We start from the raw sequence: 23,293 nt of genomic DNA, 5'->3' as shown, positions 1-23,293 counted from the left end.
GGAGACAGCATCACAGCCTTTTCATCTCCTGTTCGCTTTTCTTTTCCCCTGGGGTAGCGGCAGGCCAGCAGGCTCCTTTGGCTCCTACATGTTCCTCTGGCTAGTCTGCCTTCCCACCTCTCGTAAAAAAGCGTAGTTACAACGCTGGAAATAGCCCTGCTGACCATTTTCTCCAGCCCTCCAGCAGCAGGATAGGGCACTTCCCCACCATTATAGGGCTTCATCAGGTTTTAGTTGACCCCAGTGGAGGGGGAGCCCAGCCCAGTGATGGGCTGAGATGAGAGGCTAATCAGAACTGAGCCTCTTCCATTGCTTGACCATCTTCCCCTGTTTTTAACATGTTAGGATTTATTTTCTTACACAGAAATCACACAAGCCCCTGACCAACTCCAGCTCAAAGCACAGGCCACTTACCCTGGACTCCCAGCCCACCAGCACCTCCCTGGCTGCCAGCAGCGAGGGCTGCCTGAGGTGTTGGTACGTGAACTACTGTGCTTCCCCTGCCTTTTGAAAGACCATCTGGGTTTTTATTTTTGTCCAAATGCTGCATAGAGCCGGGCTGAGTGCACCAGGTGAGAAGTCCTACCTTGCTACACCCACAGAGCGGGGCTAGTGATTAAATTGGCAGTGTAGGCTCAGCCTGTGATCAACAATTAACAGGGAAAATCTGCAGTATCAGACAGGGTAAAAATAAACAGAGAGATGCATCCAAACCTACCAAACATCTTTGTTTTTCTCCTCCAGCCAGTGAGTAAGACTGTGAAAAACCATTTATATATATATATGTATATTTTTATATATATATATGCATGTGTATATATATCTGTGTGAATTAAACTTTCAAAGGGCAAAATGCCTCATGCTCAACACCCAGGAAAATGAGTACAAAAATGTGAACATTGAAGTTTTTTAATGAATGTGAAAAGTTCAGCTAAAAATACAGATTGGGCAACCCTGAGCTTTCTGTGACGCAATCTCAGAATAGAACCAGAACTGAAGTTCAGTTTGACAGAAGGACCTCGGCTTCTCCCTGTGTTTAGTGCCGGTGGGTGTGAGGTTTGGCTGCAGTCTGGTTGCTTTTTCCACATCCATTATTGATGACCAGAGAGTGAAACTGAGAATAACCTGTGCTGAGGAGACCTTGGATGTGTCAGGTTATATTTTTGCAGTGAATTACTGTGATGGTGTTTGATGGTGGTACTCAAGCATGTGGCGGCTTTCCTGGATTACTTGGGAATGGACGACCTGGAAAACAAACTCACCTGAAAACCCATGTTCTTTAGCCTGGCTTGGCAGGGCAGTGAGCACATACTCTGAGGACAGGTTTGATGGGGTGTAAATAGTGTCTGTTTGCAGTTCAGGTGCTGCTGCACATCCAAACTGCAGCAAAGCTGGAGGGAAAACCAGTAGCAGTTCAGCTCTAGTGCCAGCTCTGCCCATGGGAGCTGATGGAGCCTGGGCACTGGCTTTGGCACAAGGGTGATTTGTCTGCTATGCTGACCCAGCTGGCCAGAGACAGGCTGGAGGCAGCAAGATGCAAACGAGATGGCTTTGGGGCACAAGTGGTGAAGTCATTTCGGGCAGGAAAGCTGGTGTTTCACTAAGTCCTTGCGGTTTGCCCACAGAAACTGGCCGGTCTCCCTCCACACTGTGGTGAAATCCCCTGAATCATCACTAATCACTGCTCGGGATGACATTGTTCCCAGGCTGCTGGGCACAGCACGCCTGCCACTACCAGGAAGCTGGCAGAGCTGTCCTGGTGCTGGTGCCGATCCAGAGGATGTGTTGGGAGCGAGGGACGGATGATGTCCAGACAGGCAGGAGAGGGGAGGTCTCTGGTGGGAATGAACACCAGGAGAGCTGTGGAACTCTGTTGCTCTGTAAGTGGGCTGTATTGAGCAAAGGGCATCGGGATACCATCATCTTGAATCGTTGCTGTAACAGCCTCCGAGTTGGGACTTGTCTGGAGAGAGATGGCTCCAGAAATACTTGTGGGAATGTGCATGAGAAGAGGATTGTGATGAACAGGAGCACTCATGGCCCCAGAGTGTCAGCTCCTCACCATGGGACAGCAATGGCTGGCTTCTTTTTTTTCTTTTTTTTTTTTTTTTTAAAGTAAGTAATTATTTTAAGGGGAAACATGGTTGAGCTCTTGAGGATGCTCTTCTCCCCAGAGCTGGAATGAGCGCCTTACCTCCTTCCCTCTGACTCTGGGATGTCCTTCCTTTCCCCCTGCTCAGCCGAGGGGACAGGCTGCTGCCAGCACCCCTTCCCCTCCTTGGTCTGGTGGGTGGCACAGGGTGCTCTCTGCTCCCACTGAGGGGTGGCTCCAGCCTGGGAAGGGGCTCTGCCACAGCAGTGACCCAAACCTTGCACTTTCTAGAGGGTGGGAAGCAACAGCTCAGTGGTTTCCCACTGCTGAGAGCTTTGGAAGAGGCTTGAGGGTTTCTTACAGCTGTCCGGGAGGCCAGAGGAGAGCTGAGGAGGGAATGCAAGGCCAGGCATGCATGGACACGTGCAGGGGCTGCAGTGTGTCCAGCTGCCTCTGTGCTCAGCTTCTGTGTCCACCAGGTGCTTGGGCACCTCTCCATTCTGCCTGTGGCCCTCCAGAGGCTGATCTCCAGCCCGCACTAGCTCTCACAACATCCCAGAATGTCCATCCTTCCCACTTCCCTCAGCTCTTTATGAAGCCCTATCCCAGCAGCAGGAGGTAACTGCTGGAGATGGCTGCACCTCCCCACTGTCCCAAAGGGCTGTGTCCTGGCCAGTGTCCCTGGCCACTGGTGACCACATAGACCATTTCTCACTGCAAAGCACCTCCTGACAGCATTGAGTGGAAGCAAGTCAGGTAGATGATCAGCTGTGGGAGGGGAGGCAGCAGGGGCTGCACCAGCCAGCTCTGGGCAGGGCTGTGTGAGAGGCACTGAATGCAGCAGCTGCTGTGAATGGCTGAAGTGCCCGCTGGCCATCCCAGTGCTCCCACTCATTCCGTGGGGTGCTGTGAGGTGGAGCAGGGCCAAGGGCTCACCTGGGCATGAGGCTGAGCCAGCAAGCAGGGACTGACCAGCCCAGAAACACAGTGTGTTTTCTGTGTTCTGTTGGCACGGGGGGCTGTTTTCTCAGAATATCAGAGGGGAAGGGCCCCTGTGGAAGTACGGCACTCTGCCCTGGCTCATGTGCCTCACTTCCTCACAGTAACTTAAATTTTGGACAAAATCAGGCCCCAGACCCATGGGGAATTATCAGTTTTGCCCCATGAGCCACCCCTAGAGCATCCAGCCTGTCTCCCTGCTGGCAGTCACAGATGCTCAGCACCATTTTGTTGCTGGTGGTCACTTGTGTCCTCACACAGACAACAGGATTGCATGTTTTGGGCTGCAGCCCTGGGCTGCTACCCCACTGTTGGAAAGGTGCCATGTCCCTCTCCTCTCCTGGGGGGACCAGGATGTCTCCAGGGGCCGAGCACCCCTCCCTGCAGCCTCCTACTTCTTCCCCTGGAAATGCCTTTGAATTGACTCGGGTAGCTGGGAAAACCCTTGCATGTGGTATAAAATGCAGCTTTAAAAGCAGACTGAAGTTGTGTTTTGTTTTTCCTTACAAGGAGTAAAGATTGGCCCTGGAGCAGTATTTATGAGAAATGACACCAAGCAGTGGGTCAGCTGAAGATGCAGATGGCCACGGTTATCTTATCCAAATACTTTTATATAATCAGTGCCAAAGCCAGCAATGACATGTCTTTGTGGATAGTCTGTGTACTCATTCAGCCTTTCCTGGGATACCTGTACACCCTCATTCTCTTTTGAGGTAGTTCCCATTGCCATTGATATGTGTACATTGAGATTTTTTTCATACAACTTAACTCAAGAGTGAAGCCTCCACCAAGAACAACTCGTCTGGAGAGCCATCATTTCATACAGGAGTTGTTTAAGTGCCCACCTAATGTGCCTTTCAGCTCAGTTTATTCCCTTCCAGTTAAAGCCAGCCCTGAGCAGGGACCACCAAAAACACAGATTAGATTACCTAGAAGAGATTTGGAATAAATACATCAAAAAGATATGGAGAAACAGTGAAATACAGTTATAAATCCAAGAGATATTTGAGGCTGAATGGGCATGGGAACACTTATTAAAAGACTCGTAAAACTAGGAAGTGAGGTAAAATCCTTTTTTTAAAAAAATTTTAAGATACCAAGAAACATCTTCCAATGGGTACCAGCGAGGAGAGAAAAAAACACTAAGCCAGTGCTTAGTCCCATGACACTTCCAAACACAAACCTCCACCATTAAACTTTATTAATCCTCCCTTCTGATTTCTGTGTGGGTCATTTAACATTACTTAATACTGAGCTTAGGGGAAAACCTAATAAGCCAACCACTAATCTTTGAACTTGGCATAATTCTCTCTTTGCTATTTCCCAACATGTTCCGTCTTGTCCTTCCACCCCACTGAGAAATCCCTGAGGAGCTGGCAGAGGGAACTGGACGTCGGCAGCGATCTGGCCACAGCTCACACTGGCACCCAGGACACAGGGGGTGGGTGAGGGGCTGCAGTGTCCAAATGAGCTGTTGTGGAAGATATTGTGGGACTTGGAAATGATCCTCTCAGAAAGGGTAACCTGTGGTGAGAAACTATTGCCAAGCCACACTAGGACTAGGACCCTTGTAACACAAGAAAACTGATATGAATCTATTTATTTTAAGCCATGGCACTCACACTCTGCATGAAACATGCTGCTAAAGTATGTTTTACGAGCAGATGAAAGCTTGACAGCATTTTCTCTCCTTTCCAAGACAGAACAGCCTTCTGCCACACCCTCAGGTGAGGGAACATGATGCTGACCCAGGTGAAGGAAACCTCCAAGGCTGAGCTTTGGGGGCATCAGCAACAGTGAAAACCCCAAAGTCTGCATTGGAAAAGAACACAGGATCACTCCTTCAGCTTATGCCAGGCCTGATGCTAACTATACTTTGTGCTTCTATGATGTTGCATTTAGAAAAGCATCATTCAGGCTTTTAACTGGCCCTTAGAGAGTATCATTAGCCTCATTTTACAGCTTCTTGGCTGAGGCTGGGGACAGGGTGGCCGAAGGGGCTCTTGGACACCATCCTCTCCTGTGCCACTCACCCTTTTCAGAGCTGAGAGTTAACCTGGTCACTCTTCTTCTTCTTCAGATGGAATGTAGAAGAAAAGGTAAAAGATCCTGGCTTGAGATGCAGAATCCTCTCCTACTCAAGTGTCTCTCTTATGTACAAACTCACTCACAACACTGGGCAAGGATTTCAACCAAGTATTTTCGTCCCAACAAGCTGGATTTTATTTATGCCCCTTTTAGTCTGTTCCTTCCTCAAGATTAAAAAAACCCCAACAACAAAAGTAAAAATAAAGTACAAAGGTCTCAAGAGAGCTCAACCTTTCCTCTCCCTGCTGCCTTTCCTGCAGAAATAGAAAATTCCTGCAGAATTTCTCTTGGGAATGGAAAAGACTGTAAAAAGCACATTATTGGAGGTGAAGAGCCTTCTGGTCCACATGCAGCTGGAGACCTGGTGTGTCCCACAAGTCATGTCCCACCAGCATGGGGAGGGCACTAAATGGGACATCACCTTCCAACCCAGCTTGGGACAGACTCTTGTGCCAAGCCAAGTGCTGACAGCAATAACACCCTGCAACAGATGTGGCCAAATCCTGGTCTGCAGTCCCCAGACTCATTTTTTCAGGTGCTGGGCTTTGTCCTCCAAGTTTTGGCCATTTTTGGGTGTGGGACCCCTTGTCCACTGCACCCTGGGGTGTTGGTAGTGGCAGGATGGAGCTTTGCTGCCCCAGGAAGGCTCAGAGGGCTTGGGGGGCAGCAGGAGTAGTTGCACAGAGCAGGGACCACAGCAAGGATCCAAAGGAGCCCCAGTAAGGAAAAGGGGTACAAGCAGGGAAAAGCTGGGGAGAAACCTTCCTGCAGGGTGAAAGCAGGGTCAGAAAGCCAAGGCCAGAGCTGAGCTGCCCTGGCAGGCTGTGTTCCCTTGTTCTCATGGAAACGGGAGCGATGCCCTCCAGCCTGGCTGTTTTCTCAGTTTATTTTTAAAGGCAGCTCCTGTTTACGCAGACGAGCGTTCTGGCAGCCCCTTCCCAGGGAGGAGCAGGGCAGTGCTGTGGGCAGAGGAGGGAGAGGTGCCCCTGTGCTGGGTGAGCACTATCTAATCAGGGCGAGGGCTGGAGCCCCATAAATGGCAGTGCCAGCAGGCCCCAGCCCGCGTGGCTCTGGCAAACCGGTGGGAGCTCCTGTGTCTGCTGTAGGTCAAAGTCACAGTCGGTGGAGGCCTGGAGCACGAGCTGGTATCTTTTGATTTCCCCTCTACACTGAGCAGGCGAAGAATCTTCTAAATAAAAAGCCTCCCTTGGCCCATGCGCAGGAAACAGCCGCCTTTCGAGTCGCTGGGTCGAGCAAGAGACTTCCAAATCAGGGCATCCCCGTCCCGCTGCGGCCCCGCTGCCTGCGTGCGAGCGCTGAATGGGGAGTGCTCTCTTCTCCCAGCGCTGGAAACGGGTGCCTGTCTGTTCCTATTAAAGGATATTGTTTAATCTCCAGCTGGGCTGATGCTTATGCAGGCTGGAAGCTGCAGCCCAGCAGAAATCCTTGGCAAGTCTCATTAGGACATCAGGGCTGTTTTTGGGGATGCCCATGTTTTTGTGAAGAGTGCAGAACTGGAACAGAGCAGGGTGCTGCTGTTACAGCTGGGGTGCTTGTGGCAGAGCTGATGGGTCCTGGGAGCTGGGCTCCCATCCCACTGCACATGTGGTGCTTCCATGGGGCTGCATCCCCTGCCCTGCCCTGGGACAGACCCACACCAGTCTGGGCTTGCAAAACCCACAGGCCTGAGCGATGCTCTGTGAGCCTGAATGTCACTCTGCAGGTGACAAGAACACTGGCCAGGAGAGAGGGACGTGGCACCAGCCCCTTGGGGTCCTGCAGGACAACCCCCACAACGGGGGTGCCAGGCCAGGTGAGCACCCACCAGAACCAAGGATCTGGCACCAGGGACTGCCCTGTGTACAGTGGTGGGGTCACAGCACACCAGTGCACTCACCACTGGGACCCCCAGCACCCAGCTGAGTCTGGGCCAAGCTCAAGGACACCTGGGAGGCAGTGAAGGCTGCCACCACTGAACAGTGCCAGCAGGCAGGGCACAGCCCTTCACTGACCAGGACTTGGTGAGTTCCAACCGCATCGCTCTCCAAACTCAGCCTGACCCTGCAGCAGCAGGCTGTGGATGGGACTCCACTCACTTTTGGAGCATATTTCCAGACCATCCATCTGCAGTCCACAGACTCAGGGCCACAACAAGTTACTGCAATTTGGGACTGACCTGTTTTAAGCCACCAATGGTCCCTATTGTCACCTCAGAGTTGACCAAGCTGAACGGGGCCAAACCTGACATGATGTTTCCTGTAAAGCATTAGGGTTTTTGCTGATGTGTTCACCCCACTGAGGTTCAGCTTGGCCCAGAGGTTCACAAAAGCTGCAGGTGATGTTGTCCAGAAGCAGGAAGAGGGGACAAGAGCTCCCTTGCCTTTTCCTACATGCACACCAAGGCATTGAGGTTTGTCTTTAGCTCAGGCACTGCCAGGTCTGGTCACCAGTGCACTGAGCCACCCCCGCCCCTCCTTCTGTCTTCTCCTCCTTCCAGATCCCCAAGGGCAAGGAGGGTGCAGGCTCATCACGGGAGCAGATGACTTTTTCCACGGAAACAGATGCCTGCTTCAGCTGACGTGTTGTCTTTGTGTTGAGTTTGATCCCACCTATTCTGATTGCCACTGTTGTTATTATTTCCATAACTGTTTTTCCTCCAGACTTCTGGTGTGTTCTTGCTCCGAGAACACATTACTTCAGCCCTGCCCACTCCCAGGGCTCTGAGGCTTCAAAAGGCGCCTGACAGACCTGTCCTTCCTGGTGACAAGTGCTCCTTCCTTTGGATTCCCCAGGGACAATGTCAGCAGCACGTCACAGGTAGGGCAGAGCCAAGAGAGCAGGACCATGGCCATGGCAGGAGGCATGGAGTCCTGGCAGCCAGCCCAGGAACAGCTTGGGCTGGGGCAGGAGGGGAGGGGGTGATGCCCCTGGCTAGCACTGAATCAGAGGTGGTTTCACTTCTTTGCCAAGGGAGAGAACTTTTATTGAATTCAAGCATATGACAGTTTAAGCAAGAGCCAACGCTTGAGGTTTTTACAGATTGCTGCAGATTAAGGGAGTCACAAAGCAGCTTGCTGCTTCCTTCAGTGGTGGCAGTGAGATGGTCACAGTTACCCAAACGGGGAGACTTCAGCACGCATCCCCCAGCTCCCTCCCTGGCACATGCATGCAATATCTCGGGTCCAGCTGATGCAGGTGGGCACAATTTGGTTGTGGCCAGGGCTGTATAGGAGACACACAGCCCTTTTCAGCGCCTTCAGACAGACACCAGCTCCTTACAGTGAGGATCCAAAAGACTTTCTGGCTCTCCAGGGACATCACTGGCTGACCATCTGAGTTGACTGAATATTTAGGACCTCCAGGAAGGTCAGCAGCAGCTTGTACACAGGACAAATAGCCACGGGGCTGTGGTATTGTGTCTCCTCCTAGTTCTTTGTTGAGCCTTATGACTATAAAACAAGCTTGAAGGTCCTCTTTGCATACTGCAAATCCCTTTCTCTTCCCTTCTTCATGGCAGAAAATCTCAGGGAAGTTCTCACAGCATTGTGAAAAATTATTGCTTCAGTTAGCCAAGAAGAAAATTTGGGATGTTCTCAAACTACTCCACTTACATCTACCAACAGAGTGCTTTTGTTGTCCTACACTTCAGCCTACCCACACTCATCGCAGCGGCCAGAAAGAGATCTAACTCCAGGCTTGGGAAAGTCTGACTCCTACTCTTCCTGCCTTGTGACAGACACTTGCAGAAGCTGCACCACTCCCCTGTGTGAGATCAGGACCTTTCCTTCCTCTTTCGAACAGGGGCCAGTCTCAGCCACATGGAAGGGCAGCAGAAGAGCACCCAGCCAGCCAAAGGAGAAGTTGGTCTAGCAACTAAACAAGAAACAAGGGCTAAGAAGCATCTTGGCCCCAACCCAGCCTGGATTCAGACCAGAATAGAGAAATGAAACCAGCTGAGATAGGAAGAGACTTTTTGCTATGATTAGGCAAAGTTTTGTCCTTCACTCCCCAGCTCGCTCCTGCCCCGGGGTAGCACCCACCCCTGCCAGCCAGGGCTCTGTGACACAGGGTAAGACAGCATCAGACCAGGGTGCTCTTCTGTGGAAAAGCACATCTAGAGAAGGAGGTGCCTGTGGGTGATTTTATTCCTTGTGGGTACTCCCCCATGCCTGGCAGGCCAGACCCTTGCTGTGGGCAGGCAGCAGTGGTGACCACTGGGGCCATGCACTGGTGTCCCTGTTATAAGCACAGGGAGGAGGAACAAGTGACTGTCCTAAAAACTTGCCCAATCCTGGGAGAAGTGTGCCAAGGGAAGAAACTGCTGCTATTCCATTTTCAAACCCACTGATCTATTCTACCTGCTTGAAAATAGAAGCTGAGATCAGATCACTCCAGCCTTTCCTCCTCTAGACTCGCCCCCACTTTTGCTCAGTCTCCTGCTCCAGGACATGGCCTAGTTAGGGACCCCCATCACTCACAAAGGCAGGTTTTAGTACCTTTTCCCGAATCTCAGCACACTCCAGGATTTTCCACACGGCAGCTGGTGAGTGGGATTGCTGGCAGGCCTTTTTGTCTCCAATGGCATCAAGGCTGAGCAGGGCTGTGTTCTAGCTCCTACTGGGTTTAACACCTCATTTCCTTTGCTGTCCGCCCCAGAAACAGGAGGAGAGGAGGCTGCCTGCCCTTCAGGCTCAACAGCAAATTGTGCAGCACCACACAAGCACTGGCAGCTACAGACAGAGGAACTGGTTTGGGAGCCCAGATTTGCTGGTGGCCACAGACTCTTTGCACATACACAGATTTCTAAATGGGCCCGAGCTGCTCATCAGAGCAAGAGAGCAGGGGGAGGTCCTCCAAATCTGCACAGAGAGGGTCTATGAGCTGAAGAAAGTGCTCATAGAATCACAGAATAGTTTAACAGTTTGGGTTGGAAGAGACCTTACAGATCATCCAGGTCCAACCTCCCTGCCACAGGCAGGAACATCTTCCAGTACACCAGGTTGCTGTAAGCCCCAGCCAACATGGCCTTGAACAGTTTGAGACAGGGCATCCACAGGTTGTTAGGGAAACCTGCTTTTCTGCCTCAGCCCTTTGCTCTTGCACCAGAAGCCAGGTTGGAGGGTGCTCTGCAGCCAGGGTGGGTGTCAGGCACCCCTTTAAGAAGAGACTGAGGCTTAGTTCTCAGCTTGAATGTCATACCAGCCTAGGTAGTCAGCACTGGGACTGGGGGTACCTCCTTTTCTGTGCTGCACTTCCACACCCCAGAGCCTGGCTGTGAGGCGTCCAGAAAATCCTGTAGCATAGCCAGTGTAACAGGTGCAATCTGCATAACCACAAATTTCAATGCAAGGCCGTGCTGATCCAAAGCTTTACTTCCAGGTTTTTGGTTTTTCATTTAGTAGCATGTCTATCTTTGGTTTGGTCCAAATTTAGGAACTTGTTTTCATCCCCTGCTTTCCCTGTACTCTGCTGCTAGATCAATGAAACTCAGCTTTGCAATGCAATGTGGAATGCTACTGCTTCCAAGACAGAAAACTGGGAAAAGGCATCATCTGAGTGACAAAAAAAGGCAAGGATGAAACATTCTTTATTCTCACATGTTGTCAGAGGACAGAAGGGGAGGGTAAGATAGAGGTAACAGCAAGTTAATGAGAAATGCTGGATGCTGGTTAAATAAACAGCGTGTGTCCCCATAAACCTTGGCTCCTATCCCTCTGCTTTATTTTTATCCTTGACAAATGCTTTTGTCACTGCCTTTACTTTTACTGCTTTGCAAAGGTGGTTCCACATTTCCTTGCTTCTTCAGCAGAATTAACCAGATACAAGACAATTTTTTTCCTCACTATTTTACACCATGAAACGCCCACCCTGGCACACCAAGCTCATCGTGTCAGAGGCAGAAAGAAAACTGGAGAAGAGTCTTTGGTATTTTAAGTTAGCCAAGCTATTAGATGCACAAACCAGAGCTCAGCTCTCCTTTGTGCACAGCAGAATTCATCCCTATTCCATCACAATTTACTCCGAGTGCAGCTCTGACCTGGAAAGTGACCCTTTAAGACGAGCCGCCTCTTGATGGGCAGCTCAGGCCCCTGCTGTGAACTGTCACAGTTTTTGGGCTGGTTTCTCAGTGGAACAAGCCTTACACAGGCACACACCGTGTGTGAGCACTTGGGCCCTGTACACTGTGGAACCTGCAAGCAAGCAAGGCAGACTGGTCAGGTTGGAGATAAACATCCCTGCCTGTCCCCTGAACACAGAGCTCAGAGGAGGAAGAGGCCTCTTCCTGCAGGCCCTGGGGGCTGCAGCTTCACTCCAACAGAGTGCTAGATGATATGGGAAATGGTGCTCTGAGCCCCAGACTCAAATCCACATAAGCCAGGGTGCTGCTCACTCAGCTCCTCTTCTGCCACTGGTAACTCCCACCATCTCTCCCACCCTGCAATACTACTTTTGATGTCTCTCCTAAGGAGAGCCAAAGGGCAACAGGGGTGAAAAACAGGAGTGGTTTCCTACAGCAACAGAGCCAGGACAAGCTTTTCCTCCTGCTTACGGTGGCCTCACACTGAGGGCAAGGCTGGTCCCTGAAGAGCCACGGTGACGGGACAGCCCTGCCCCTGCTCATTAGCAGAGCCCACAGAGCCCCTTGCTGGGTTGTTCTGTTGATTTACACGTTGCCCACCACTGTGCAGGCCCTCACGTGTGCAGAGCATTCTGGTGAGGTGTTTGATTCCCTAAGGAGAGGCCTGGAAAACACCCAGGAACTGAAGTCATTCAGAACTGATGACTCTCTTCCTCCTATTCTAGGGACTGCTCTAAATTCAACCATTCATTACAGCCTTGACCTTAAGTGAGCTAAGCTGTTCCCCAGGTCTGAAGATTCACTTCAGCAGCTGAACACCAAACAGGTCCCATTGCACTTGCCACGCTCTGTACCACAGACCAGCATGGAGATGCTTCAGGGGCCCTGGAGCACTTGCACTCTTTCCCAAGCTAAAGGGCACTCACAGATCCGGTCTGGAGAGACTCATGGAGCTCTGACACCACAGGAGACCTCAAAAAGGGACTGTCCCTTGAAGCGAGACTTAGCTCCAAGTGTTCAGTCAAGCCTTGTCTCTGGAGATAAGGAAAAAGCAACAAGTTTTAGAAGCCCGGAATAAAGAGGTTCATCAAGAGGTCAGTTAGATAAAACCACTAAAATATATTTGACCCAATGAATTTGCTCTGGTGGCTGTTCCCAGACCGATGATGAGGAATAGAACTTCCCAACAGCAAAGCTCAGCTTTTGCTGCTCCCACCACAGTCACACATGGAGCGGCGAGCGCTGTGCACTCCGTGACTCCTACCACAACCAACGCTCCAGGCATCGCCTTGGGAGGCTCAGAAAAGGGCTCAGCAGCAGCAGAAGGGGATGAGACACAGGGTTCCTTCACAGAAAAAGCACGGAGCAGCCTGAGATCAACCGAAATAAACAGCTCCTCCACTTCCACTCGCCAAATCCAAACATCCCAGCAATAAATATTAGTACCAGTCACTATTAATACCCCAACAGCAAAACTTCGATTACAATGCCAGTGAAAGTTGAAGCAAAACATGTGATTTGAAAAAAAGACCCTGAGCAAATAAGGAAGTTTCACTTCTTGCCTACTTGAAGCACAAGCGACACGATTTGTTTGAAGAATAAAACACACTGCAGGCATGGAAAATGCCAGGCGTAAAGCTTTAGAGAGCTACTAATACAGTGGAATATAAATGGCAAGTGACCCCAGATTATTTCAGAAAAGGCTGGCTGCAAATTACAGCCTTGATTAGACCAGTTACTAAAGGATGAACAGCAAAATAGCTTCAGTAATTAAATTTCCAAGAAGGTAAACAAAGATTCTTACTTGTAAAATGAGCTGAAAATTAATTTAAATATTCAATATGACCTTTGTTCTTCTCAACAGAAGAGCATACTGCCTGACATGGTCATTTTTTAGGAAAGGAGACTGAACAAGCTTGAACAAAGAAGTGGAAAAGGGTTTTGCAGCCCTACAGGTTTTCCATGGCAAAGGTAAAGCCCATTGAAATTACACCTCAGTTCCAAAAGCAATAAAAAATAATGGAAAATTAAATGCAGCATTAGAGTATACTTCAAGGAGAAAAATACACAACTCCCATCAATATCTTGTGGTCCATTTTCCTCCCTAATGCTTTCAAGTCCAAGTTGTCCGAGTGGATGGTAGCACCGATAACCAATGAGAAATCGCATGGAGCATAGAGCTCTTCTCTAAAAACGCTCCAACTGAACCCCAACCAGAGCTGTTTCTGCATTTGAGAGACATCCTGTGGCCACTGCAGACACTGCAGCGTCCCTCTGCAGCTCGCCTTGCCTTACAGAAGGGACTATCCACCCCTCCACCCCCTGATCCTGCCGGGTTCCAGCGGGTACCCCACACCCCACCAGCCCCTGCTCCTCTGGGCACCACAGACACAGGACAATTGTAACAACGCCTCCAAGCTCCTGTCAGGTGGTGTTTTTCCCATCCATGTGGAAACACGTGTGAAAGCACTTCATTTCATGCCTTTTGGCTGGGTAAGCCAGGGGGAGGAAATAATTCCATGCTCAGAAACTTTGCTGTTTGTTGCTGGTTACAGCGCTCACACTGAGCTGAGATCTTGGTAAGAGACATCTCCAGGGAAACAGGACTTTACCTCAAGACAGGCAAAAGATTGAAAACTCTTTGATTGTAACACCAGTAGCATTTTTCTTTCTGATTTTGCATCCCCAGGCGTTTCAACAGAACTCTTTTCATGGTGAGGTACTTTGTTATCTGATTTTATTTGCCCAATACATTCAGTGTGATCAGCAATTACAAGGAAACACAAACTGTGCGAATATTTTGGTTTTATGCCCTGAATTTTTGTAAGGATGTTAAATGGTAACATAAGGGTATTAATGGAATGAGAACTGCAACATTTCTTTGCCTTGAAATTCCATGCTGTGGTTCCCACAGCAACCATAACCATGGCCACTCTGCATGGATTTTACATCCAAGTTGGAATACTTGGTTCCAAGTGCTCAACACACGTAAGCAAAAGCATTTTTCTCCCCTGCAATAAACTTCTTACCTGCCAAGTCACAACTACTACAAGGTGTCAATGGCACTTGTAGGTGAAGGTGAACTCCCCAACAACTGACAACTAATGCCTGAACTTGCCTTCTGTGCACAGATACTTACAGGATTCATAGTGTTGGTATTGACACCCTTCTGTTTTCAGTTCATGCTGGAACAAGAGCCCACTGTTTGTACCAAAGGTTAAAACATTCTTAGAAGGCTAATAGTTAAGGGTCTTTCAAATTGTCTTGCTTCAAGTACCGAACTGTTTCAACATCAGAAGCACTGAGTGGTGAAGACACTGTTCCTCCATGGTTTTCCTCATTTTATCCAGCCCCTCTGCTTGGAGGCAGTACCTGGTAGTGCACTAAGAGAAAGGTAGAAACAGGAGCATGAAGACCATGAACTTCTCTGAGTAAGTGTACTGGTTTGCCTTTTTCTGCTCTTAATTTTGCCAGAAGTAAGGAGCACACACACAAAGAGCAATTACTCTACCTTTTTCTTCGTTTTCTCTAAGCATTTACTGCTGTTGTAATGTAGGACACTGATTAACTTCTAAAAATTCATATTAATTGCACTAGGTTGAGCTTTATCCAAAGCTCACGCCCCTCCCTGCTGGATAACAGTTTATTCTCTGAAGTGATGGAGTAATGGTCAGTGATGAAATCAGCGAAACAACTCACTGCTACTGGAGGGAGAAGCTCCAGTCAAAGGTGGAATTCACAACCACACTTGATCAGATTGTCAGATCAGGGGTTTAACTGGCAGCACCAGTGATCTGTAATAACATGAGCCCATCTTTACTGGAAAGCTCCAGGGCTTTTCTATGAAAATGTACAGAAATGAGGTTGTATGGACAGTTGCAAGTCTACACGCTTAATATTAAATGTTAATTTACAGTGCTATCAGCTTTCCAAAACTGCATTTATTCTCAAAGATTTGCAATGTAAATTAGAAAACAAAATTCACATTAGTATGACACCCCCCCCATAGCAGAAATACCATCTACTACGAGATTCTCTAAATATCTAACTCTTTAGGTTACTAAGAAAAGACGTGGTCTTGGATAGCTGATAACAGACTGTACAGCAAGAAACACCCAACCAGGCCATCCCTGAAACACAGAGTGACACCAGTTCACAGAGGCCTCTGCCCATACCCAGGGAGGTACCTGAGCCCTTCAGGCACAGAGACCACCCCAACCAAGCAGGTTTTAACTCAAAGCAGCCGTGTACAAACTGCTGCTCCAGACCAGGGCTTACAGGGGAAATGGCTCTGGGTTGGCTGCAGTCCTAATTAAATTGCAATCCACAACATGGTCTATGACACAGCAGCTGTGGGAAATACTGATTAAAAGCCTCTACACGTTATCCCAACGGGCCCATGTATAGCTCAGCTTTTAAGTGAACTGGAGAGATCTCCATTTAAATTCCAGATCTGCTACGATCTTTCCATATGACTAGAAGGACTCCTGAACCTCTCATTTCATTTCTGCAACATATATATGGATACTAATTTCAGATATTTAAAAAAATAATCTAATTTACCTTGACATGATAATGCTGTAATGAAAAAAATTAGGATACAGTATCTCACTATATGTTATCTTGAAACCTCACTGTAATACAAGAAAAAGGTTAACCGTGCCCAAATTTGTACTAAAAATCTTTGAACTCACAAAGATTGGACCAGATGCTGTATCTTGAATAGAAGTAGTGTGCAAAACACTTAGACCAGCAGGACTAGCTGTTCCTCTAGCCTACCTCTCTCTACTTCTTAACATGCTCGAGGATCTGTGTTTGAAGAGGTCAAACAGACTGAAGTCTTTTAGAAATCCTAAGTACAGGGAAGGTTTGCATGAGAAAAAGGGTATCTTGACTTGTTTGTTCGTGCTCAGTGTTCAGGTATTTATTTTATGTATGTATCTTTAAACACTTTTATTTTATGCAGTAAACTCCTGCAACCCAAACTGTATGACATTTTTCTCTGCCAGACCCAGCAATCAAGAGACACTCTCAGAGCTGGATGACATGGGTTTCAGCAATGGAAACCTTCAGTCAGGAACCCATTACAAAGACCCCCCAACAGCACCTGGACCACACATTCCAGGGCACCACTCATGGCATTACATAAAAACACTTCTTGTTTGCTCTTCATGTGTCCCAAAACACCCAGGTCTCCTGCTACCTCCTCACCACACAATGACCTCTGATTATTCTTAAAACTTGCCTCTTAAGGAGAAAAAAGCCAGCTGTGGTTCTGCAGTCCTATGCAGTGCCTGCAAACCTACACAGATTTCCTGGGAATACGAACAGATAAAAGGCCTGTGTTTGGGAAGCAGTTTGTCTTTGGTTTGGAGAGCTGAAGAAAGCACTTTTCCTTCCCAGGCAACTTCCAGAGGCTTGAACACCAAATATGCAGTGTGCTAAAGAAACAAGGGTATATGCTTGCAACTCAGTAATTTTACAAGGCATTTGGGAAGGAAGCTGTTAAAAATCTGTTTCTGATTATAATCAGTGATTTTTTTTAATACCTCAAATAAAGATTTACCCTGAAAGAACCTTTTGAGAACACTTCAAGAAAAAAAAAAAACCCAAAGTACAAACTTTAAATATCCAAAGAATGATAGTGGTGCACTTTTTTTAGAAACACTTACATACTTAACAGGTGAAGTAGGAAGAGAGTATTTCAGAAAACATTTAATATGAAACCTTTTGGAACTTCCATCGAATACAGATTTACATCATTTATCAGAACACTTTTTCAGTTCAGACAACAAAGTGCACTGCCGGGTGAAAAAAATACATTTGGAGGAGTGCTTAAAATGTAGGAAGTGAAAGGATAGGTGACCATTCACCTGAGAAAGTACAATGACTGCCCTGAAATGTCTTATTGCTATTACAAAATGGAGTTTTCATGGAAAAAACCATACTGAGCAGCACAGGCACGGGCAGAGCACTGAAAGCCAAGTGAACTCCGGTAGCACCTGGAGTTCTCAAGCCATGGCATGATACAGAATATACAGAGAATAAAATGTAAATTCAGGAATATTTACTACATTTAACAACTATGATTACCCTTTAAACTAGCATAATCAATATCAATGCTTAGGGGGAAAGAGAGGGGAAGTCTGCTGCCTTCACAGACTACAGATCACAAGAACTAACTTGCAAAATATTAAGGACTTTGCATTTTCACCTGGGGTCAAATCTGAACTGTGTACTATGAGTAACTATTAGCTCACTGCAAATTTAAAATGCAAATTTAGGCTCCAGTTTAAAGCACATGTTAAGTACATGCTTAAGTGCTTCACTGAAATATAACCACAAAACATTAATACAAAAAGTCAAGTAGATAATGCAGGATATTATCTACACAAGTCCTCGATGAAATAAACTGAGTATCAGTAGGAATCAGTGCATGAAGAAATCTCTTCATTCTAGTCATCAAACTCAGATCCAGCTCACTGCAGAGATGGTTAAATAGTGGGGACTATCCCAGAGCAGCTTCACGTCCTACCGAAAGCTAGTTGGCCATCAGAGGGTTCATCAAGGGCGGGTCTCCACACTGCACGTTAACAGAGGACAGAGGATTCTCTCGGCAGCAGGAGCCAGAGACACAACTGGCACAGAGCCATCAAAAGCAATACAACCGGAGCCAAGGGGAAGCACGCTGGAAGGGAGCTGCAAGGAGAAGTTTTAACTGCTACTGCCTATGGCTGTAGTTCAGCAAGTTGGGACATTACAACACAGGAGATTAGTAACCAATTTGATTCCCACTTTTGGGTTTCAATGCTGTGTGTGCCCAGGACGAAGGGACAGCACTGCCCTACCTGCAGCGAGACCTCAGAGCGGCACCGACTGGGATGTGGCAGCTTGCAGTGAAGTACGGCCTTAATATGAGAGTCCCTTTGTGCTTTGTATCAGTCTGACCTAGTCTAAGGTGGAAAACTCGCTCTGAAAGAAAGTAACTAGTCAGCAATTAGCACCTCCTTTTAGACTGCCCCATTCCCTAAGGGAACGGTGGAACAACAGAGAAGTGTTCTTAGCTTGCAATCAATACCCATAAGCCAAAAGGACAAAAGTACAATTTTAGTAGTTTAGCAGAAGCAGAAGAATGGAAGTGTTTACCCAAATATTAATGCACAAATTAACTACATTATTAAAATTTGATTCAGACTTAAATAATAAATAGGTGGGCAAAATATAATGCAAGACTTACTCAGTAAAAGTGAATTTTTAATAATCTCATGAGATCTACTTAGAAAACAGGACTAATCATGTTCACAACCGTAAATCCAAACCCTTCACACACTTTTTTTTTTCTTAACACAGCAGTGAACTGTAAACCTGCATTTACTGGTTATCGCTTCAGTCATTTTAAATATTAACTCAAGTGTTTCCTCCTTGGCCATTTCAATTTTTAGCACCAAAATTAGCCCAAAAAGAGGTACTGGTACAGCTTGATGTTGTAAATGAATTGTTTACATAGAATACTTTATATATTACACACATACTGTACATTCACACATCCACACAAACAGGAGGCATATTTAAATGAATATATTCTGTGTTTCAATTTGTTGTCAAAGAGCAATGGAAATAAAGCAGAAGGGGTAATATTTTACATAGTAGGCAACTTTAATGCTGTAGTGCACTTATAAAAAAGTCCAACTCTCCCTCCCAGCTCAGCAGCTTTTTTTTTTAATATCACTATTCAGAAGGATGCAGAAGTTATTGCCTAAATGTTATTCTATACATTTCCATCGGAATTCTCAAAAACACTTGGAATTGCTAACTAATTTACAACTTAACTATTTTTCTTGTTACAGCTTTAATTCATTGGCAATTTTGGAAGCAATGTTTTTGAAAGCTATGGATGTTCCCGATATCCGCTTAAAGCGAACTCCGTTCAGGGACAGTCTTGGCAGTTTACACACCTCCATCTCCCACTGTACAAGGTTTTCCGCATGCCCATCTCCATGGACACAGAAAAGCAAGAAACGCTCTCTTTGTTCATAGTCACAATTATTGGCATCCAGGACCTTTCGTATTTCCCTCATCATGTCATTGGGATCCATGGAGCTGGTGGTTTTCATGCTCCAGGTAAAACGCAGCGACCGAGGCTTGGCTTCCTTGTTCTCATCCTTCTGATCCACAGCTACATTGCGGCTGAAAGACAGGAATTTATGAGTGAGCAGCGCCAGCCACCTTCCCCACGGGTCACATTAGTGAAGCAAACTAACACTCAACACACACTACTGGTATTAGAGCAGCATCTGGAGGCTCCAGCTCCGAGCCAAGCCCCGCTTTCCCAGCTGCTGTCCACACACAGTCAGGGTAAAGCATCAGCTGTTGGGGCTGAAACAAAGGTATGGCACAACATGTGACAACTGGAAGTCACTGGATTCAGGAGCATGAGGGAAATGACCTTCTGGAGGCAGAACTACATGCGTCACCCATGACTTGATTTTAAGGCAGGTTCTGCTCAAAACCCTATTCTCGGGCCACGTGCACAGCTGAAACACCAGCTCTGTGCTAGAAGTTTCTGGAACATTTAAACAGCAGCTACTTGTGACAAAAGGGTGCTCAGGGAGTGCCAGTCCATGGGAGGTGCCCACTTATAAATACTAGGGTGACCCCATGCAGAAAAGTGCTGGGGGTTCCTCTGCACCTCCTCCTGTGCAGCAGCTTGGAGACCAAGCACTGCGAGGGCCCACGGAGTCCCACAGTAGTTGGCTGGAAGCAGGAAGAAGGACAGCAGGGCCAGAGGCACCCACCTGCTGCCCCAGGGTCACTATGCACCCCCAGATTTGGACTGGTTCAGTTACACTGTGGCCTTCCTGTGGTGGTGTGTTTGAGATGATCCCTAGAGATCCAGACACTGCAGGATACTGGGGTTGCCTTCAACAGCAAGGAGATGCTTTATCTGAAGTTGGTCAGTAATTTGTTAAACACCAACGACCGACAGAGGTAAAGTGATGAAATCTTTTGTGGCTACAAGCTCTGCAGTGAAGTGCCTCTGAGGCTGAAGTGCAGGAAGAAGAGTTGGAAGTCACCTCTCGATGTTGTTTGTAAAGATGGTGACAGTTTTAAGATGAAGCACGAAATATTGAGCCTGTGCTTCCCAAGTCTGCAACTATTTTTTTTAAATAAAAAAGCTTTTCCTTTGGTAAGGATAAGTAAAGTTATACAGCACAAAGGAAAGAAACGTTCCAGAAATTTCTAGTTTGCAATCATTCTTCTACTTTAATTAAAATCAGTGGTCACGCAGCTAAAGAATAAGGAACTACATCTGGACCTCCAGGGAAAAAACAGATTTGCTCTGTGAATATTTGTACACTGTCAGTTGCCTCTTCAAATTTAAATATACTGTCATACTTAACTATTTCCTGAAAGCAGTTAACCTAATTGACCCCAAACCATGCAGTTGAAATCTCACATTGAGCCTCCAAGTTCAATTTACAATATTAAGGCAAGTTGTTCTTTAAAACAGTTGGCAATGAATTTCTGGTTACACAATGTTTTTCTTCTAATACCATTAAGCAGGCAATTATGAAAAAGTTAAATAAAAAGTGATAGCAAGGCCACAACTAAATACATATATTTCTTAAAGATAACCTCTTTCGTATTTTTTCTTCTTCCAGTGACTCTGAGAGTCATAGGACTATGCTGTCAAATCCAGCTATGTGATTTGCCAGATATAAAATTCATCAAGCAAATTAAAGAGTATTTTGTTTTAAGGTTTTAACTTAATAAGGCTGTAAGGGGCCAGGGGAAAACCCAACTTTTATTCAATGCTACTTTTATTTTTGAAAGCTTTTTCTACTTGAAAACAGTTGGCAAAACCAGCACAAGTTCAACAATTTCTAGTATTTTTTGATATGCTGATTTTGGACAAAGAGTATAACATGAAAAATATTTAACTATCTGTGATTTATCTGAGAAATATCTTGCCGCCTTTCAGTGGTTATTCCACACATTTGCAGCCTCACTAGAGACCACTTATCTAGACATCTACACGACAACAGCAAATCACAATGACTAAAATGCAAAAAAAACCAAACAACCCACACATGGGAAAAGGAAACAGGAAAGATGAAAGTTGAGAACCAAGTCAGTCTGTGCTTTAATAGCTGTTTTGCAGACAGAAATGCTTAGTTTAGTTTCAATGACTTACACGAAACACAAGCTGCTGCCTGAAGCCACTATGCCACATAATCAAGGGGAGAAAGGTTCAAACTCACCTAAGTAACATTTTAAACAAAAATTTTACCCTCACCTTGAGCCCTCAAATCTCCCGTTCCTCTCATATTCAGTCGGGAGCCTCATTGAAAAGAATGCAGAAGCAAAAGGAAGTGGGAAAGAGAAGACAAATCTTACACTACAATATACAATAGCTGAGTAGTTGCTAAAAGATACTGCAATCATACAAAAGGTGTGTTAAAATACAAATCAACAAAGATGTAAAGAACTTTGTAGGTTAGGCCAAACTCAGAATATAAGATCTTGTCAAACCAAATGGGAGTCTAAACTACAGTTTTTAAAACTACTATTACTAATTTTAACAGTGTATGTTTATATATTAAATCTGCAGAACTCACTGAATAAAGTTGAGGTTCTAAAAGCAGAAAATGTGAAACTGAAGTTACAAAGCATACTGAAGTGATTGTATTACTCTGTAAGTAATTCCTAAAAAAGAAATAACTCCCAATTATTTTCAGGCTAATGATATTTAAAAGTTTTATGTGGGAATAAAATATCTATTTGAAAAAAACCCCCTATTTACAGACAAGTCTGATCATCCTGTGTATTTGCATGCACATCAGATCTGAGGTGTTTAAACCATACCAAAATACCTTAATTGAAAAGAAGATGCATATATATTTTAACAAAAATTTAAGACATAAATCCAAGATTTCTCAAGTTGTGGTAACTCCATCTTATTAATTCCCACACTGATGCATCTTCCACACCCAAGAGCAAGCTTAAGCTTTCTGTCTTCTTGCATTGCTTGAAGCTACCATATTTTAAACACCCAGGATCAAAAAGAATTAAGGGGAAAATTGCCTCCCTCTACCTTCCCATTATTGCAGTACCATGGTTTGACATATCAGTGTCAATTCTGCTCAGAAGGATGCTGCCTGTACAATGCTCTTATCAAGACTATCTAAGGTAGTACTTGGCTTCCCTGAATAATGCAAATTATTACAGCAGTTTGGCTGACAGGTGTCTAGGGGTAGGAATCTAAGACAGTAAACTTATTTTTTGATGCACAGTGGTATTTTTATCAGGGTGTGTGGGGTGTTACAAGGTTTAATTTCTTCCTTTCCTTCCTTTTGAGGGCTGTAGCGAGGGATCACCCTTGTAAGATGACTGACAACTGGTAAGTCCTTGGCTAATTCTAGAGCTTCCAAGTGGGCAGCTATTGTAGCTATTTTCATGGGAAGGTGAAAAAAGATTTTTCATGTCTGTTTACCCAAGAAGTCACCCTCTACAACAACTCTACAGGACAGGAAAAGGGGTAGGTAGGAAAGAACCATGACATATACCAACTGAACAGACCCACACCTTTCAAATGATTGTTTTACTGGGCAAAGCAATCAAGTTAAAAAACACTGCTCAATTGGAAAACAGAGAGTACTTGATCTTTAAAGAGCCTCCTCTGTTCCTATAAGAGGTGCAAACATTTATGGATTTTTGTGGGGTTTTTTGTGTTTTGTTTTGAAACTTGCTGAAGGTTGTAGAAAATGGGAGCACAACCAGTTTTCCTAACAATGAATTGTCTTACTGTTACTGGAATCTGTCCAGAGAAGTCTGTAAGGAAAATTCCCTAATGATGTTCTGACACCCTTTTCAGGTTGAAATTAAGCCAAACTTTGTGGTTTGTGAACCACTGTACTCTAAACCTAAGAAAGGTCATTATTTATAATATACCTGCCACTTTGAAATAATAAACACCCTTTCATGGAAGCCTCTCAGAAAATCCTGACTTTGTTCAGTTTTTCCATGCATCAATG

General features: G+C 46.1%; 1 protein-coding gene across 23 annotated transcripts in view; it reads right to left on the bottom strand.

The window, feature by feature from the left end:
- Positions 1-18,491: 18,491 nt before the first annotated feature.
- Positions 18,492-23,293, bottom strand: part of MARK3 (microtubule affinity regulating kinase 3) — a 61,010-nt gene continuing 56,208 nt past the window's right edge. For 15 of the 23 annotated variants that reach the window (XM_064659257.1, XM_064659250.1, XM_064659266.1 and 12 more), the window contains 2 exons: positions 21,556-21,600; positions 18,492-19,445 (listed from right to left, as the gene is read on the bottom strand). In XM_064659257.1, the coding sequence (XP_064515327.1) occupies positions 19,100-19,445; positions 21,556-21,600 (391 nt within the window). In that variant the 3' untranslated portion in view covers positions 18,492-19,099. The remainder of the gene's footprint in view (positions 19,446-21,555; positions 21,601-23,293) is intronic. The other 8 variants (XM_064659254.1, XM_064659255.1, XM_064659263.1 and 5 more) reach the window with 1 other exon arrangement.

Source organism: Pseudopipra pipra, chromosome 6, assembly GCF_036250125.1.
Source record: "Pseudopipra pipra isolate bDixPip1 chromosome 6, bDixPip1.hap1, whole genome shotgun sequence".
NCBI classification, from domain to species: Eukaryota; Metazoa; Chordata; class Aves; order Passeriformes; family Pipridae; genus Pseudopipra; species Pseudopipra pipra.
Note: the sequence above shows the minus strand (reverse complement) of the source record. Positions and strands in the feature narration are given on the sequence as shown.